Source organism: Hyperolius riggenbachi, chromosome 4, assembly GCF_040937935.1.
Source record: "Hyperolius riggenbachi isolate aHypRig1 chromosome 4, aHypRig1.pri, whole genome shotgun sequence".
Lineage (NCBI taxonomy): Eukaryota > Metazoa > Chordata > Amphibia > Anura > Hyperoliidae > Hyperolius > Hyperolius riggenbachi.
In genome coordinates, this window is record NC_090649.1 from 412134619 (window position 1) to 412155406 (window position 20788).

Here is a 20788-nt window from a genome sequence, read left to right on the forward strand (position 1 = left end):
TACGTCTGTATACAGCTCCCTGACATGCTTTACATCTCTGTCATTTTGCAGTGAGATACTCCGTTCGTTTATTGCCTGATGAAGCGGGATGTTTGCCCGTGAAACGCGTTGCACTTTTATGTAGGAGTATGTGAATAAATTGTGAATTTTTTTTCTACAATCAACAGCGATTTTTTTTGTCTGTTTGTGTGTGGACGGTCCACCACCGCCACCTAAACCGTTTTAAACCTTTTATCTTGTTTTATCCTACTGGCGCCTCTGTATCCTTGCATATTAAGTTGTCCACCCTTGGTGGAAGGGTGATATACCCTCTTTTCCTATCTACAGAGAGCGACATCTTAGTCCTGAGTGGGGTCAGGCTTAATCTCCCCACCTGCGTATACAGTGGTTGCCTTAGAGCAACCCAGGTTTGTAAGTATAATACTTACTTTTAACATTTTTCTCTATTTATACAACATACTACACTATATTGGGCTCTCGGTCTCCCTTTTCTCATTTTTCCTATCCTGTTTAGTGTTCAATGTCCGATTTAAAGGACCACTATTGTGAAATTCATAAAATTTTAAATATATGTAAACGCATGCAAAGTATGTTTCTTCCAGAGTAAAATGAGCCATAAATTACTAATCTCCCATGTTGCTGTCACTAAGGGCTCATTTTCCACTTGTGCGGTGCGAATCGCCACGGTAAAAATTCGCATGCGGATGCGAATTTTGCATGCGGGTCTGTGAATTTTCATGCGAATTCGCATGGATGATGGTGTATGCGAATTTAACCATGGCAGTGCCTGTGTGCTTTTCCATTGCTTCCATGCGAATTCGCATGAAAATTTGCATACCAAAACCGCATGCGAATTCCTATTAAATACATTGTATGCGAATCGCATAGCGGTATGCGAATTCTGATGGCTCTGCTGTGCAGATTTTTTCTGCACAGAAAAACGCTCAGAAATCCTGACAAGTGGAAACAGTCCCATCCACTTGTATTGTCTATGCGAATCTGCATGCAGGAAACGCATGCAGATTCGCACAAGTGGAAACGGGCCCTTACAGTCGGTAGTAGTAATCTAACAGAACCAACAGGTTTTGGACTAGTCCATCTCGTCCAGGGGGTTTTCTCAGGGTTTTGTTTAGTTTCAAAAACACTTAGTGAATGTCAGTTGCTCTGTCCAACTGCCAAAAGTGTGCAGGGAGGCTGGCAAGCATCATTGTATAAATCCTTTTCAGGGAATGTCTTTATAAAGAATAAAGGCCATGCTGAGAATCCTCCATGAAGAGATGGACTAGTTCAAAACCTGTCCTGTCAGATTCATACTGCCTACTGTACGTGACAGCAACATGGGAGAAAAGTAATTTATGGCTCATTTTACTCTGGAAGCAACGTACGTCTTATTTGTATATGTTTACATATTCTAAACTTTACAAATTTTCGCATTAGTGGTCCTTTAAGAGAAATGTGATATGAAAAATGAAAATATTTCGTCTGGTTTCCAATTTAAAGGTGGCCTTCCATCAGTCGACTTGGTGGATAGACCATCCGATTCGGCCTATGGTGTATGGATCAGATTCAATCAGAGAGAGAGATCTGTCACTTGGTCGAATCTGCCCATCATCAATAGATGTATGGACACCTTTACTGTTTCTCTGTGATGCCAAAAGTGACATCACTTCTGCCCTTTTCTTTTTTTCTTTATAATTTTTTACCCAGATTAGTGTAAATAAAAGTACTGCTTATTTTACAGGTTCCTGTCCCTCCCACAGCACGTCACCTAGATAACATCACTGTGTAAACTCTTAAAAGGGAGGGGGATCCAACTACCTTTTGGTCATAGTGTCCTTACCTTATCTTAAATGGGAAATGCCTGTTCTTTTCATTACTACCGTAATAAGTTTTTTTTACTGTAGCTAGAAAAAAAAAACTTTCCCACAATTCTTTTTGGCACTGCAAAGTTCAGCCAACTCACACAGGCCAACTAAAAGAAAAAAGATAAGGGATATATAGGGACCTATTTTTAGAAACAAAAAAGGGGGTTTACATATATATTTGGAGCACTAACCATTTTTAGACAATTTTTATTTTTGGATGTTGCAACTCCCTTTATTTATCTTTGAAGTAACTTTGTTTAACCACTTCACCCCAAAGGTGTTTTTACCCTAACGGACAAGAGCGATTTTCACCTGTTAGTGCGCACCCCTTTCATTTGCCAATTGCTCAATCACTACTAATCACATATCTTGGTTTTTTTTTTACCACCAATTGGGCTTTTTGGGGTTGATATTTGTTTTCAGTAATTACTTTATTTTCTATGCATTTTAAAGGGAAAAACAAGGGAAAAATGAAAAAATACACTATTTCTCCAAATTCACCCACTATCGTTTTAAACACTGCTACTGTGCATAAAACCCACACATTTTATCTGCCTATTTGTTCTGGTTATCACAACATTTTAATTTTGTCCCTAGTACAAAGTATGGTGACAATATAGTATTTGGAAATAAAGGTTTATTTTTTCTTTGGTGGTTTTTTTTTTCTTCACCATTTTCATGTGCACTGTCTGACTTATAAAAACGTCCTGAAGACATTAAGAGGCTCTAGCAGGACGTTTTTTATAAGTCAACTCAAGTGGTTAAAGGAGATTAAGGATTAGATCTATTTACCAGGGGCTTCTTCCAGCCTCAGCAGCCTTTCTGGTACCTCGGTGTAGTTCTGCTGCTCTCCCCTCTGGAAGATAACTGACCATAACTGTGGTTGCGGGCTATTGCCCAGGCATGTCTGCACATCTATCTATCACGCTCCCCTGACTGGAAGCATTATGTGCTTACGCAGTTTAAGTCTTTGTGCACTGCAAAAGTGCAGCCGAGCGAGGTATGCGGATGAACCCATGCATGCGCAATAGCCTGCAAACATAGTTGTGGTGGCCGATCTTTCGAAAAGGGCTAGCGGTGCACTGGAGAGAAGCAGAACTACAGGGAGGGACCTCATAGACTGCTAGGAGCTGGAAGAAAGTGAGTAGATCTAATCGGATGTCCTTTAAAAAGAATGGAGGGGGCAGTGCAAGGAGCTCTCTGTAAGCAAATCAACAGTGCAGGAAGTGAGGAAATTTCAAGGCTAGTAAATCCATGATAGTAAACTAATGTATATAAAGACCTATTATTGAAAAGAAACATTCAGAGTTCAGGTTCACTTTAAGCTGTCACTAAAAACAATCACAAACTATAATTTCAGGAGACTCTCTCTATGTACCTTTGGAGCACACTTGTTAGATTTGTGCAAAATGCGCATCGCTGCTCTCTTCATTGAAGTCAATGGCCTGCTCAGGAATCTGAATATTTTTTGATTTTGTCTATATTCCGTTTGTGGGGTGTTTTTTTTCCCACATTTTTAAAAATCAAACAACCTTCTGTTTTTTTTTTTTTTTGTTTTTTTGTTTTGCACACTTCTAATCACTAATCGGAACGTGCAGTGGAAAGTCTCCTGTCTGAGGCTGCACAAAGTAATGTCAAAGTTTACATTCTTTAGATTGAAAACCTGTCATCATGCATAAGTGATCCCATACTTCAAGAGCCTCATACAGAGTAACTGTTGATATGGCAACGTATGGTTTTTTTTTATCATCATGTAAACCCTTCTGACAAGTCCAGTATTGGAAATATAATTTGGCTATGCAAGGGGCCAGACTCTCCACCGTTCCAGGAAGGATGAAAAGGTCACCCAAATGTTTGCGATTTGTGGTACGCTGCTCATGTGCTGCTCTGAGCGAGCTGTTATATATACCAGCAGAAATCTGTGTATACTGGAGATTAGAATAATCGTACATCTTATGGAATCATTATGGTGACCTGTAGGGAATCTGGAGCAGCAGGATGTAGTCCAGAAAATAGAAACACTTTTAAAGTGGGATAAAACTCCATATTAACTTAGTACAACTAAGAAATAAAACATTAAGGTGCGTACACACACACTACCGCCGGCAACGGCGGGTCCGACGGACCCTCCTGCTGGGCGAACGTTCAGCCGACAGTAGCACATGTGTACAGGCTGTCGGCGGACTGATAAGGCTTCTTCTGAACGATCCGCTGAGCTGATCGTTCAAAAACGGCCTTGTCAGTCTGCCTCACAGACTGTACACACGCACTACTGTTGCTGGAACGCCCGCCCAGCAGGAGGGTCTGACGGACTCATCGTTGCCGGCGGTAGTGCGTGTGTACGCACCTTTAAGAGCAGAGTGATAGGTCTATTGTTTCCAGTACAGAGGAAAAGTTAAACTCCAGTTATCTATGCAAAAGAGCCATTGAACTACATGACTTTCAAAGTCGCAGAGAGCTCTGTCTTCTGAAGCTTGTTATCTCAACTGTCAGTTGTATTTTATTTTTCTCTGCAGAGAAGGGTTAAAAAATTCCCTGGCCTGCTCGGTAAAATCATTTAGAATGCTGAGTAGTGTGTAAACTGCAAATATTAGAGAATGATGCAATGTTATTAAAAAAAAAGCTATATAACTGAAAATAAAAATGAGAATATATTCTTTGCTACTAATGTTCTAGTAATTATCCGTACTACACAACCAATTCATTTCTTTTTTTACCCAGCTCAGTGTTAAGGCCCATACACACGTCGGATTTTCCGAACGACGGGTCGTTTAAATGTCCCGTCTTTCAGTCGTCCGCACGCTAAATCTGGCGTGTGTACAGACTGTCGTTCGGGTGATAAGACTGGTCTTGCTCAAAATCAGTCTTATCACTCAAACGACACATAAACATAAAGAAAAGAACCCCCTACGAATGAACTATGGTGGATAATCAATCCAAAAAACATATGTATCAAAGGTATATAAATTTTATTAGCAATCTATCTGCTACATTTTCCTAGAAGATATATCCTGTGAATATCTGTAAAACCTGTTTATATATTGAACCTCTTAATAAAAATTGAGTTACAAAAATTTTTTTTTATTAGCAATCAATTCACATCATAAAAACATTAAAACGCATAAAAAAACCCCCATATTTCCTGCAATAAGGAATCTCTGGATATACATACATGTATTATTACATCATCTTAGGTACATTAGTATTGGGCAAAAGCTGAGCCATGCAAAAAAGGGAGGCTTTCTTTAGCCATCCAAAACAACCGCACAGTGGACCAACAACATACAGTGAAAGTGCATAAGAGGTGGGATAGTGGGCTGCGCCCCACACCCAGAAACACTGGGATATGCGCCGCAGTCCACACCCCACCACCAGTGCTCACCCCTGTCTCGAAGAATTTTTATATTAACATACATATTAAAATTTAAACAAAGTGCTTTAGTGCATAACATAAAATCATACAGTCATAAAAGTGTCAAGTGCAAGGCTGGTCCGGTGCCCAAGAGTATTACCTCAAATAGTCAGGAAGGTCCAGAGTGGGGGATGCCGCCCTACGCGCTCGCAGATTTCCATCCGCTTCAGTCTGTACACACGCCCGATTTAGCGTGCGGACGACTGAACGACGGGACGTTCAAACGACCCGTCGTCCGGACAAATCCGACATGTGTATGGGCCTTTAGTTTACTGCTTATTTTACAGTAATTTGCTATTGTTCAAAAAGCTGATAAGACTGATAAGAAGTCAGTCCAACAGTTGGATTGAGTTCTTATCGGTCTTATCAGCTGTTTGAACAATAGCAAAATACATTTTTTAGTTGTTTCAACTTGTTTCACTACAAAAGTTATATGGGGCTTACAAGTTTGGTAGATAGTTGGACAGATAGTTGGTAGGTGTGTATGAATCTTAATGCTGGGTTTACATGATACGTTTTTTGCGTTAGATTCGGCCTGCGATTTATTAGCCATGCGATTTTTCTGCTAGATTCTTTTATCTTCCACTCGTTTTTCTTATCATTTTTTTCCATTGACTTCTATAAGAAACGAATCGAGTGGAAACATCGGACATGTCGGAATGTTTTCATCGAAGGCATCTATCGAAACGATTCTTACAACAAAACGTATTGAGTAAACCCAGCATTAGAGTAGGAAAGGGATAAAAAGGGTCAATAGTGAACATATTCTATAATTGTGTGTGTGTATGTATATATATACAATTGGTTATCTCATATTTTTATTTTTCATCAAGAAATATATACATTTTTGAAAATGATTAGTGTAAATCTCCATTCATTGAATTTTTTTCCTTGTTTGGCTTGACTGTTGGGCCATCTCTTGTGATTAATAGGCTGTATAATATCTGAAATGGCTGGACCTGTTGATATAAGAGAATTGATCATGCCCAGCTTCACACCGAAGCTTTAGACCTGATAGTTTCGCTGCTGTGACCACTGTCCTCAGAATCCTAATTTAAACATCAATTCGAAGCAGTCTACTTCCAATTTACCAAACAAGAGTAATTTCCTTGTCACTGCGCCTGACACTTGTGTGCCCGACACTCATCGTGCCAGTCTCCGCTGGGACCAAACAAACTTAATACAGACTGTAACTGCTGCTTGGATTGAAAGGTCAGATTTATTGTCGGGAACCACAGCAGACTGGATAACAATAGTTAGCCTTTTGGCTGCATGGAGAGAATGCGGTTTTCATCGCTATCAGTGCTTTTTAGCTGTGTTGTAAAGAGCATTTGTCCTGTTGCTGCACCATAGCTACTGTTGCCACTTTCATCTGACACTTCTATGTTATTTGTGCTCACTATAGATAGCTCTAGCTCAGTGATCTGCAAACTTGGCTCTCCAGCTGTTAAGGAACTACAAGTCCCACAATGCATTGCAGGAGTCTGACAGCCACAGTCATGATTCATAAAGGCAAATGCATTGTGGGATTTGTAGTTCCTTAACAGCTGGAGAGCCAAGTTTTCAGATCACTGCTCTAGCTGAATCTGTTGTAAGGGAAGGTGTACATTGGGCAGGTTGGAAAGGTATTAGTGATCACTGTTTCCATCTTGATAAGGACTCACTGGTGGACCTTTCAGATCCCCCTTTATCCCCACTACCAAGTCACAAGTCCTACTTTGTAACAATTTTGGTGGGTCTTGTGTGTTTTGATTGTGTTTTCTGATTCTCCTGCCCCGGTATGAGAATGGCTTCACTTTATGGATGGATTGCCACAGCCTAAAGCCTGGTACACACTTTCAATTATGGCCAATTACTGACCAATTTTACCACCTCCATGTAGTATGAGTATTGTGTACTATAAGCAGATTGTGCAGGTAATCACTTATACTACTTGGTGGTGGTGGTGGTGGTAACATTGATCAGTAAATGGCCAAGTGTAATTGAAAGTGTGTACCAGGCTTTTGTGTTACTGAATTATGTAACAAGACAGCAGTCCAATACACAATAGTCAAAATCGAAATGGTCGATGAAAACAGAATAAAAACTTTTGGATTGGCTGCTCTGACACCCAGACTTGAACCCACTGAAGATTCTGTGGCAGGACCGCAAATAAGTTCAAAAACCTACCGGTGTCTCTAAATTAAAGTCTGACTAAAGACTGAATGAAACAGACAATGGGTTGTGCTCAGTAGTTCACCACCACCCTGGATGTTTTGCCTCCTTCCACTGCTATTTTCTATATTGTAGGATATGTACAGCCTTCTGCCTTCTAGGTTTTCTACATTTAAACCCTGATTGCACTAGTCAAATTTATAGACTGCCTAAAATGATCATGTCAGTCAGTCTTAAATATGTAGTACTTTGTAAAACATACATACATTGTTGGTCCATATAAATTGGAGGATTTTTGATTTAGTGGGAAAGGTCTGTTGTATCATTTTTAAAGGAAACCTGAAGCAGGAGGTCTATGGAGACTGACATATTTATTTCCTTTTAAATAATACCATTTTCCTGGCTATCCTGCTAATTCTCTGCCTCTAATACTTTTAGCCATAGACGCAGAACAAGCATGCAGGAGATCAGGTGTTTCTGACATTTATGTCAAATCTGACAAGATTAGCTACATGCTTGTTTCTGGAGTTATTCAGACTGTACTGCAGCCAAATAGATCAGCAGGACTGCCAGTCAACTGGCATTGTTTAAAAGGAAATAAATATGGCAGCCTCCATATACTTCTTGCTTCAGGTTCCTTTTAATGCCTGCTACACACAGTGCCATTTCCTGACAGGTTGATGCTCAAATCAATTATTTGGTCTGATCTGATTTCCGATACAGAAGTGAACGGAAAATCGATCAGAAAAATAATCTGAAATTAGATCGGACCCATCGAAAATGATTGATTCAACCCGTCCATCTGACGGGAAATAGCATGGTGTATACCAGGAATAAGACCTTTCCTGAAGAGATACTAATCACTGACATATTACCGCGTGATGCGTGGTCTATTGTTGCTTGGTTGTAGAACTGGTTAGTTATGTATGTATACGTTTCAAAGCTTTTCCTGTTATCTTTGTAATATGGATTAAAGTGCATTTACAGTGACGTACATATATACTGTATTCATTCCTTGGCTGGTTTAAACAGTGCTTCATTCTCTGGCTTCATATGAGAGAAAGTAGCATTGGCAGCACTGTTGGGAAAAACTCTCATTAAACTACAGCGTGAGTGGAAAGCTAGGATGCTTACACAGGCCTTTCATACTTCAGTTTCACTAACCTCCTTCTTTGTGCATGTTCTGCTACGGCAAAAGCAGTTACTCACAATTCTTTGTGAACATTGTTAAAGGCTACCAGAGCTGAAACAAATAGGAGAAAAGGGGGAGTAGGCATGTAAAGGGAGTTTGTCCTGATGGCCACCGCTCCCCTGTTCTCCTCTGTCCCCCGTCTTTTTTACCTAAATGCCGGGCATCCTTTTCCGTGTCACCAAAGTTGGGCATCAGTGCGCAGGCGCTGGCCTGGCTGCAGGTGTCCTACAGCGTGTGACCACGGCCGGCAGCGCTCTGCGAATACACATCATGTAATTGTGACTGCTCCCCTTACATGCCTGCTTCCAGCCATTTCTCCTATTTGTTTCAGCTCTAGTAGTCTTTAAGGTGGTCACACATGACACCGCTAAATAGTTGTTTTTTTGGTTTATCCAATGAAGTCATTTATTGTATGGAGAAATCAGGTAGCCTCTCACTTCACACTTCTTTCTTTCTTTCTTTCTTAGCGAGGCTACCTGCATGTGTTGCACCCTGCTAGTGACATAAACTTTGATTACGTCCGACAGAACCCTCTCACCTGAATGTTGCTGATCTTATGCACTTCCTGCTGGTTTTGGTACTGCAGACACGGGTGTGTACCATTGCACTTGATTGGCTGTCTGCTCACCATATTAAAATGGCAGATTGCTGAGCATTTGCTTCTCGTGGTGTGTTGAACAATAGTGCTGCCAGGCTGGCTTCTTTAAAAATAACTTATGATTATGTACGTTAACCATTGTATGCTGTATTTATATTATTCAGGCTTACTTCATGGTAACCATAACACTAACGGTACCAAACACTAGCCTGCCCTGCCCTCCCTAACCTCTGAAACAGGTAATACTTACCTATGAGCATAGGGCATTGTCATGTTATCATGCACTCTACACCGTTCTGAGATTATTGTGGCCTATGGAGCTGTGTGGACACTGTGTTCTTAAAGCAGAAAGAAAAGTGGTTATATTATTATTTATAGTATTTATAAAGTGCCAACATATTACGCAGCGCTGCCAACATATTAGCGCTGAAATATATCACATTTCTCACAGCCTCGGTGTATTGTGCAAAGAAGCTTGACAATTAAAGTGAACCAGAGGTGAGATAAAAACCGAGAGACCACTATTGAGTACTATTTTCATCCAATATGATAAAACAAAAACAATATAAGATATGCACACAAACGTGGGTTGCTGATAAGCAACCTCTTTCAAGGCGTTAGGGGAACCTGTCCCGTCCCCTCGGGGGAGATTAAGATGTCGCTATCTGTAGGCAGGAAGAACGGGGGTAGACTCCTCCACCAAAGGTGGACTAGTGATGCTTGTATCAGAAACACAGAGGCACCAAAAGGATAAAACAATGTTCAAATTAAAAATAGAGGAAGAAGTACTCACCTCCCTATAGAAGATTCCACAAGATAAATGTTTCAAAAATATTCTTTAATAATGTACTCCAATAATTGCAAGGCGTTTCATGGGACACAGCCCACTTCCTCAGACAATGGAACAGGAGTAGATGATCCATTATCTAAGCGAGCGTGGCGCCTCTGAAGTGAGAAAAACAACTGTATTTATGCTTCTACTACTTTTTTGTTGTTGTATCCCATAGTTTTATTTTATATTTTAACATTCTGCCTCTGCTCAGTGCCAGCCTAATAAGTGTCCTAGAATTTTAAAAAGGTCAATAGTTCATGTATTTTATATCTGCTCGTCAGAATTTGTAATCTGCCAGGAAAACTTTTATGGCAGTAATTTTCTTATCAGTGATGTTTACTATATTCCTGACAAGATACCAACAAGACAGAAGCTGTCACTTCCATGCCTAAAAATTGACCAGTTCAGGCAGCAAACTAAATCAAGAAAAACAGCCTGGTTATTAATATGTCTTGCACTGTACATACACGTTTATCTTATGTCGAATCGGGTACGCTTTAACATGTAGAGAGCATACAAATGCCAGCAGTGAGTGATCTATTCTCAGGACTCTGGCTTTGTAAGAGCACATTGCCAATAACCATTCCTTTCTCTTTCTTCCTTCTGGTAAAGTATTCAAAGTGGATTCAGATGAACAGTTTGTCTAAAAAATACATTAAAATTCTGATATTGTTGAGAGGTTACTAATCAGTAAAGCAATGCTGTATTGTTACCTGAACTACAGTACAGAGAAGCCTGTTTGCACACTGTCTGTCATTTCACGTCAGTGTGCACTTCCCGAGTCCGCACACTTTGGGCCGACGCACTAAAGACAGATGCGGCAAACTTGTCAGTCATTGTCAGCTTACAGAGAGCTGCTGACATCTTGTGAGAAGCTGAACTATAACAAGGTTTCATCCCCGGCTCTGTGAAAATTGTGTTCAGTGACAAAACGTCTCTTCCTATAAAGCACATCAGTGGTCTCGTACATCTCCTTAGAAATGCAGGTGACCCCGAAGGCTTCTAGTATTCTGCGTTGAGCTTTCAAGCTTATACAAGTTGCTCCACTGTGTGCGAGGCTAGGGTGTAACTTTAACCCGAGCTGCTGTCTTTTTCCTGTTGAATGGCAACATTGAAAGCACATTGAATTCCACAGAGTCTGTATAACCAAGAACATCTGATCCCATCCATCCATGTATGTAGATGGCTCATGCGTAACCCCCTCCTCACCGATGATGCTTTGCAGTGTTAGAAGGGGAACTATAGGATTACATAGAGCTTCTGTGTCCTGTGGTTGCTTCATGTAGGGAAAACTATCCAAAGGGATTGAAAGAAGTGAGGCAGACTAGATACAGACAAGAGAAATGTACAGAATATATATAACATTTTTTGAGGTATTCTTGGCATTTTTCACCATTATTCTTGGCTTTTTCAACATTCTTGTTCACCAATTAATAACCTCCAGAAATATGATGCATATCTGGATTTTTTTCTAGATTTTTCATGGTTAGCAATTACATAGCTCTCTATCCACCTGTACTAACAAAGGTTTTATATTTTCGGTGTACAATTTTTTTCTTTGGAAAAATCAGCTATGGAGGAGCACCTACTGCTCAGTAAAGAGCCACCCAATCCACCTGCTACTCAGGGATAGGACTGTTTTGACCAATACTGCAGCTAATGCAGATTCCTGATATTATGAGGCTCTGCAGTTGCTGCAGTGCAGGACACAAAGAGTCAAGATGGTGGGTCTTTGTCCACTCCCTGTCTACCCACATGTGGGTGATAGGATGTGGGAGGAGTCTGGATAGTTTCCTGTCTAGAAAAAAAACAAACATTTTGTCTCAACGGGAAATGGAACAACAGAAGCTTGTCATCCATGTACTTTTAATATATTCATTGCAAACTGTACATATGTTCAGTGCAGAAAACATTGTACTTTGAACATCAATGCTATTTTACTTTCAACATGCATTTAATATAATGGAAGGGTGAACTATAATAATAATAATAATCTGAACATTTGTATAGCGCTTTTCTCCTGTCGGACTCAAAGCGCTCAAGAGCTGCAGCCCCTGGGAAGCGCTCAAGAGGCCACCCTGCAGTGTTAGGGAGTGTTGCCTTGAACTCCTTACTGAATAGATACTTGACCTAGCCAGGATTCGAACCCTGGTCTCCCATGTCAAAGGCAGAGCCCTTAACCAGTACACTATCCAGCCACTAGGGTTTTTACAAACGATTTAGCAACATTTGCTACATTTATAAAGTGGTGCACATTAGAGCTAGATGTAATGTTCCGTGTAGAGACAAGTGGTGTGTAAAGAATTGAGTGCATCTCCCATATGCAACACCAATGTCGGATTAGCTTTATTTATTTTTGCTAGCGCTGCCACTTTACAGCCAATGCCAGATACTAGAGACTGCTGTGGATGATTGCAGGAGGTTAAGACCAATGTCAGTTTATAAGTTATAAATATGTTTGCTTATCATACCTTTGGTGTGAGAAGTACAAACTTTACAAGACTAGATTTTGAGTGAGGGTTAGGTGACGATAAAAAAACAACACACAAATCGCACAAAAGAACACATTCAATTAGTTTTAGGTTTCTGTGCAGGATAGGTTTCTGTCAGTTTTGTAGGCTTTTGAGACTTTAATTATAGCTTCATCATGGATAATTGTCACAAAACACTACCAAATCTCCCAGCCTTTTTCTTTCTTTCTTTCTTTTTGATTTATGAAGTTCTAGACCAGCCTTTCTTAACTTTTTTTTTTACCCTGGAGAAACCCCTTCAAATAATTTTTGAAACTTGGGGAACCCCTGCAATAACGGAGGAGGTGATATATTTTATATTGGGATTGGCTATTAAAAGTGGGTCAGGTTAAATACTTCATTTTCTCTTTCCTCTTCATCTGCTGTACACACATCCTATATCACCAGTGAAGAACAAGCTCAAATTTAGAATGGGCGGAAAATAAGTGAGGAGAACATTGAGAAAGTTTGAAAATTATGTCCCTGGCTTCTCAACCTGCCACCTCAGCTGAGGCAACTCACCTCGGAGGTGAAAAATGCCAAGGAACCCCTGCAATGTCCTCCAGGAACCTTGGTTGAGAAAGACTAGACCTGTTCTAGACCCGTATCTGGTCAGGGCATGCCTCTTTTTCTAAAGTAATGTTTATTTGAGCACACATTTTGATCTGTAATTGGACTGCGTATGTTGGGTTTTTTATGTGACCCCATAGACAATTCTCAAGTAACAGTACATGTTAGAGTCTTGATGAGGGCTTTGGCTGTAAGCTTATTTGGTCGTTGTTGTGTATTACAGATTTGAGTAAGGCGATGTCTAGTGGAGGGATGGCGCAATTCGAAGAAGCCATCAGACAAGAGCTGGAGGAGGCCATGCAAGTGGATCTGGAGAAATTACTGTCTACAGCACCGGAGGCTGATTTAGAGGTATTGACAAAACAATTTTTTCCCTTTTTCTGTATGAATAGCATCTGATTTTACCAGCGTTATGCACCTTTCTTGACCGTGTAGACCCCATACTCAAACATAGAACCACATGATGCTATCATTGTGTACAAACTGCTGATACAACTACACTGCACCCTGTTTTCAAGAAGACAGAGAGAATTCATAGCTTATTCAAAAAATTAAGTATAGAAGAGAAATCTTCTTAAAGCTGGAATGAGGACTTTCATGTTTTGTAGGGTTGAAAACTGCAATAGTACTCTGTCTGGAATACAGGTTAACGAACGAGATGGGGACATTAACCACTTCACCTCCCTTGCTACGCTTATCTACTCCCCACAAAACTTTACTTGAAGCTCAGGGGAGTAGATAGGCGTACTTGTGGTAAACAGTGTGCTGTATGCCCAATAAGCTATCTGATTATGTATATAGGGTATCATTTTAACCGTGACAAGTGAGAGAATAGATTTTGTGTTGTTTGACAACTGAGGGCTAAGTCATGTGATTTTTTTTTTTTACCGGAAAACTGAATGAAAAGCAATAAAACTGTTATTTTCATGTACTCTATACCCCTAAATAAATACTTGTAAAAAAAAACAAGTGACAGCATTGAAAAGAGAATACATAGTTACCCTAGGGACTTAGCTTTTAAAATATGTATGCCATGAGAGTGTATTACTGTTAATCATGAAGATAAGGGCTTTTAATTACTGATAGAGTACAATGAGAAAACAAAAAACACAAACCAGAAACTAATATATTATCGCCATACATTGTACTAGGAACATTATTTAAATGTTGAGATAACCAGGACAAATTAGCAAATACAATGTGTGGGTTTTACCTATGGTAACATTGTTTATTTGAAAACTATAGTGCATGGAAATGGAGAAATAGTGTATTTTTCTTTTTTTTTTCTCATTTTTCCCTTTAAAATGCACAGATAATAGCATAATTACTAAAAGCAAATATCACCCTCACAAAGCATAATTTGTGGCAAAAAAAACCAAGATATAGATCATTTACATCTGATGAGTAGCAATAAAGTTATTGGTGAATGAATGGGAGGAGCGCTGAAATGTGAAAATTGCTCTGGTTTTTAAGCAAAAAACCCTGTGGTACTGAAGTGGTTAAAGAAAACCTGAGACGAAATAAGGAAAAGATTTTATACTTACCCAAGGCTTCCTCCAGCCCCATAAGCACCACAGGTTCCTCATAGTCCTCCCGAGCGTATCCTTTCCGCTAGCGTTCCCGACAACTGTCTCAGCTGCACAAGTTGGGCTCTTCTGCACATGCACGGAGGGTCGGGGTCGCACATGCGCAGAAGAGACTGACTGGCGTTACTGAGCCAGAAGGCACTCGAGAGGTCGGCGAGGGACTCGGTGATGCTTCCTTTTGTTGTCTCAGGTACACTTTAAGCTTGTTTTTAAAGATGTTTAAGGTTGTAATCTACAATTACTTTAATGTAAAGCTCTTTTAAAGCTATACTAGAATCTATGAGTGCCAGGGACAGTAACTCACCCGCTTTCCTATATATCGGTACACTTTTGAAACTGTCTCCTCATTGGCATAGCTGCCATGATGGTTTTGTTTTGAAGTGATGCCCATGTTCTATGGCCACCTCCACCTGCAGCAGTGCTGGAGTGGGTGGCCACAGAGTTTCCAAAACGCTTCTGGTAAAAATGGACCTGGCAGATTTGCCGATTGAGGGGGCAGAAGAATACAGCAGTCACTGCTCCCCTCTTTGCCCTTACGTGTCCCTATGCACCGCTATTGCTCCCTCTGTGAATCCTCCTGCCACAACAGACCCCCCCCCCCCCCCCCGTGCTACCATTGTGCCACAATCCTACGTGGTGTTTAGTGCAGAGAGTAAGTTCTTAGCATTCCTTGCTCTACCTTCCAGTTTCCTAAAGCTGCTTCCCCACATAGTGCAATTTTTGCCATGTTTTTTTTTTTGGGGGGGGGGGGGGGCGGTGCGGGGGGGAAGCGCGTCGCAATGCAATAATGCATGGTTGGTAATGAAAATATGCAAACTCATTGTAATTAATATAATGAATGGAGTCACAATTTTATCGCCAAAATTCGCATCAAAACGGAAGTGCATTGCGTTGGCACTTCCATTTCCTAATGCGCTCAAGTGGGGAAGGGGCTTCACACATCTAAATAGGCTAAAGAAGATACCTTTTTTTTTACCCTTGCACACTCCTACATCGTTCTTCTCAAACCATTTTAAAAAACACACACGTACACACATTCCATTTCCTGTAGGTAAGACACTGTAGTACAGTTTCTCAACATTTTATTGGCATGTACCCGTTTTAAAACCCTGTACTCAACAAGTACCCCCAGCATAGTAAACAATATCACAAGTAGCCCTTGACAAACATATATTTAATCGTAGTACGTGATAATTGGTTCTAAACCATTTTCAAGCATTTACTATTGCTTTAATGAACTCAAATACTAATTTGGTGTTGTTTAAACACTTTATCCACCACTACAGTATATCTACGTCCTCTTTGACTTCATCTAAACCACGAGGACGTAGATATGTCTTGTAAATTAAGCACAGTTGTGCTTGATTGAGCTTGCTCCTGTGCACACCTCTAGCACTATCTGATGCAGCACTAATTGGTGAAAGGGAATATATATACCCTGAGCCAATAAGATTGATTTTTACCATTAAAAATACTTTTATTTTCTCAATTTATAGTAAAAAAAATAAATACACATTTTAGGATTATTTTATAATCAAATATCCTCACCATAAATTGTGACAGGAACAGAACCTAAGTTTTGTAATAAACGGTAGCAATAGCCAAACAAAATTTGTGTTCTTTATCTACAGTAGTGCTTTTTATTTTTAAACTGTAATTAGTAAAACTGAGAAATGTTTTTTTTCAAAAAAAAATTCCTTTTATTTTATTTTTTATTTTATTTTTTACCATTAAAATGTATAGAAAGCAAGATTGTTTGAGGGAAAAAATGGCATACAATGAAAGTCTAGTTTGTCTTGAAAAAAAACATATATATTTCATTTAGGCATCATAAGTAGGGATAAAGTTATTGCTGATTAAATAGGGAGATAGCTAAACTGTCAAATCTGATCTGGTCCATAAGTGGGAAACAAGGTCTGGCTGCAAAGTGATTAAATATGTTTATAATGTTCTAAAACTCTAAATTTGTCATTCTTGGTTAAGTATATAAAGCCCAAATAACCCCTGGAACCATCAGAAGTAGCCCCTGGGGTATGCGTACCACACATTGAGAGCCTAGGCTGTAATATTTTCTCCAATACAGTATATGTATCCCAAAAGGTTGAGCACTTGGAATTTTGTATATTAAAACCCAGGGCACTTTTTTGTATGCATTGCATAGATTAAATTATGCATACATATTTTATCAAAGTAATGGTGGCCATACATGGTACAATTTTTTCATACAATCTTACCATTTCTATGTAGTATAAAGGTAAATTAAGTGAATATGCTAAAAGGATAATTTAGGCAGTTCCCTTATATTACATAGAAATGGTAAGATTGTATGAAAAAATTGTACCATGTATGGCCACCATAAAAGTGCCAGCTACACCATCTCTGCCTCGCTTCCTGCCTACCATGTCTTCCAACTGGACACTGAAATCCATGATAGGCTGCCAGTCATCTTGGAGGCATGGCTTCAGCCTGGCAGACCAGTTTGCCCATGTGACTGAAGGGGGCGGGATTTAGGCTGGATGGAAGTGAGTAAGCCCCTAGAGGTCGCTGAAGAGGACAGGACAGTACATGGACTGGTACAGCAGGTGTTTTATTTTGCAAAAACATCAGTGATTTTACAAAACCGTCTGTATGCATCAGTTACGGTAAATAGTATATAAACTGTTGATGGGCGATTTGAACATCTCTGTGAAGTATAAAGCTGACCTGGGGTGGATATGGTTATTGTAGTGAACAGAAAGTTTGAATACATCCATAAAATATATTGATGGCTTTTCTAACGCAGCTAGTGCTTGATCGATTGTTTCCACATCTCATAAAAGCTGATGTACATAAACCCTGTTCCCTCTCTGTGTCCAATATTCTGCTTATTTGGCTTGTTTAAAGGGATTTTCCATTTTCACTGATAGCGAGGAACATCTTTTTATTCCGTGAGTCATACACAGCTGTGCAGCTTCAAGGGGTTTCCAAGGTTGTGCTACATTTACTCTCTAGTCACCCAAGAAGACTGTTAAATGCCAAGCCATCCAGCCCACAACAATCCCATCATGGAGAAAGCCTTTCAATAAATCATTTCACATGTAGGAGTTGTAATTTTACCTTTGTTAAGAACTGTTGTTCTTTGCATAGAGATAGAAGCAATTGTCTTTTGTGTGTGGAAACTTGAGAGAATTAGAAATTTGTCTCAGACTCTTGAAAGAAAAATAAACTAGATCGTTTTTTTGAGGTGTGATGCTGTTTCATCGTCATGTACTGTAACTCACAGCTGATATGGCTGCTGGCATCATGGACAAGCTGGAGTACACACTGTGGGTGGTCAGGACAAAAGGGAGAACAGATGTAAAGTTTTCCTTTCATGCTATGATTGGTCGATTTCTGATGAGGTCATCACTAATGGATTTGCTTCTTGGCTTCATGAGAAGTCTTAGTCGTATCTCTAGGGACTTGGGGGATTTTGTGTATACAGAGGTTGTTCAATTTGCTCTTCCCATGGAAAATGCTAAAATAAACTTGAGTTAGTTTAGCTAAGGTTGTCGGTTTTCTGGTTTACAAACCTCTCTTGCACATAATAATAAAAATAAACATTAAGTATACCGTACTTTTCAGTGAACTTATCAATTGAGCGGCTCGCAAAGAGCCCAAGTAAACGAAAACATATATGGAAAAAACAAAACATGCTATTAAAGCAATTGGCAATCACTGATCCTCCCTACAAATCTTTCAGTTCATAGATTCAGGCAGACGTGTGGAGTCGGTACAAAAATCCTACCCCCCCCCCCCCCCCCTCGACTCAAACTCCTAAGTTTATGAAACCTCCAACTCCTTAGTCTAATTCTTACCAAGGCTGTGGAGTTGGTACAAAAATCATCCGGCTCCAGCTACCGAAAATTTCCCAGACTCCACCGCCCTGGTGGAGGTAGTCCCCGCCTTACGAACGCCCAACTTATGAATGACCTGCCGATACGAACGGCATGGATTCTGTGTTTCCATGGGAACAAGTCAAAAACTTTTTTTTTCAAATTGGACTTGTAGTTTTTGAGCAAATCAACTTTAAAAAACTCAAAGAAAAAATGGCTTTTAAACTTGTATAAACAGGTACAGAGGGCAGAGGTGACACAGAGGGGGACACTGGAGGTACAGGGGACAGAGATGGCACAATGTTCCGACTTAAGAACAGATTTAGGTTAAGAACAAACCTACAGTCCCGATCTTGTTTGTAACCGGGGACTACCTGTACATGATTTAAAGACAAATACTTTCAGTGTAACAGTGTAATCTAGACCCAACGTCATTATTATTTGAAAATGTACATAAATTGAGATGCAGTGTTTATTTTAAGTTGAAACAGATCAACCGAGAAAATGATTACCATTCTGAAATGTGTGATAAATGTGTCCCACATTAACAGTATAATGCAACATCCATGCAGGACATTCTAAAAGGTAGATGAGTAAGGACCTGGTGCCATTTCACACTTGGAATTTGCATGGACACTTTTGTACCTGCATCAGTGGGTATGTTTATTAAGCCTCCCTCTTGGCAATAACATAGAAACCGGATGCATGCATTTTTAAGAAAATATTTTTAGAAAAATATTTGCATCAAAGATATTTTAAAAATGTGAATGGAGCCCAAACACTGCTAACAGTGAAAACTATTATTGACACCTATGGTAAATCATGTGACTTTACATATTATTATTATTATTATTTTTAAATGCATGTTATAAAATGCAAAACATTGCAGTAGTTTTACTGTATTTTGCAAGAATGAACTTTTCTCCGCCCCCTTCCCCACCCACTAACCCAAGCTTAGTCAAGTTCCTGTTACAGCTTTATACATTTTTAATTTGTTGAACCCATTCAAAAACAAGATAGTCCAACATTAATGTGCAATCTACATGCAAGCTACATTCTTTACCGTCTGTGACTGTTATATCTGTCAGACAGGCTCCTGCATAACCTAGTGTGCTCCATATTACATCTTCTGTCAGAAGACTTAATGTAAAACGTAAGATTTAACAATGGGCGGACATTGATTAAAAAAAATATATAAATGAATATTCTAAAAAGAAAAATACTAATTTTATTAACTTCTATTTAGTAAAGTTCCTCTTTAAAGGATACCCCAACTGAAATGTGACATAATGAGATAGACATGTGTATGTACAGTGCCTAGCACACAGATAAATATGCTGTGTCCCTTTTTTTTTCTTTCTCTGCCTGAAAGAGTTAAATATCAGGTATGTAAGTGGCTGACTCAGTCCTGACTCAGATAGGAAGTGACTACAGTGTGACCCTCACTGATAAGAAATTCCCCTTTTTTACCTCTTTCTTGCTCTCAGAAGCCGTTTTCTGCTAGGGAAGTGTTTTATAGTTGGAATTTCTTATCAGTGAGGGTCACACTGTAGTCACTTCCTGAGTCAGGACTGAGTCAGCCACTTACATAACTGATTTTTAACTCTTTCAGGCAGAGAAAGAAAAAAAGGAACACAGCATAGTTATCTGTGTGCTAGGCACTGTACATACACATGTCTATCTCATTATGTCACATTTCAGTTGTGGTATCCTTTAAGTCAGTAGATGAAAGCCTAAACAAAGGTAGCACACTGGGAACCTTGTTTCAGTAATATCAAAAGTTAAAATCGAAAGAGACACCTCCAGAAGTATATTACTGATGGTACTCGTCCAGGTAGCAAATGCTTCTACCGATTTCCAAGTTCAGCAAATATACCGGTAACTGTTCCAAACCTGATAACACTGCCGCCTGGGCTGAACGGCAGCATCCTTCAGTGTACTGCAGCATTGCCAGCTGATTTCAAGTCCTTTTTTTTGTAAACTTCTAGAAGGTCTCATAAGGACCCTAATATGTTATGTTGAAACTGTTTTAGGAACATAACAGTTATGCTGGGAATACACGTTAAGTTTTTACTTTAGATAGATGGGTTCGATAGATAAATTCCAACCTGTTGGATCTGGTCGATTCTACTTTCGTTTCGATTCTCCTCATTCAAGTGAATGTAATTGATAAGAAAAGATAAGGAATCGAGAGGGGAATCGAGCAGTGAATCGA

The 20788-nt window shown here is 39.6% G+C and overlaps 1 protein-coding gene across 4 annotated transcripts in view; it reads left to right on the top strand.

Annotated features, from left to right (window-relative positions):
* UGP2 (UDP-glucose pyrophosphorylase 2) overlaps window positions 1-20788 on the top strand; it is a 177762-nt gene that overhangs the window by 67777 nt on the left and 89197 nt on the right. For all 4 annotated transcript variants that reach the window (XM_068232360.1, XM_068232362.1, XM_068232359.1 and 1 more), the window contains exon 2: window positions 13357-13484. In XM_068232360.1, coding sequence (XP_068088461.1) covers window positions 13371-13484 — 114 coding nt within the window. In that variant the 5' untranslated portion in view covers window positions 13357-13370. The remainder of the gene's footprint in view (window positions 1-13356; window positions 13485-20788) is intronic.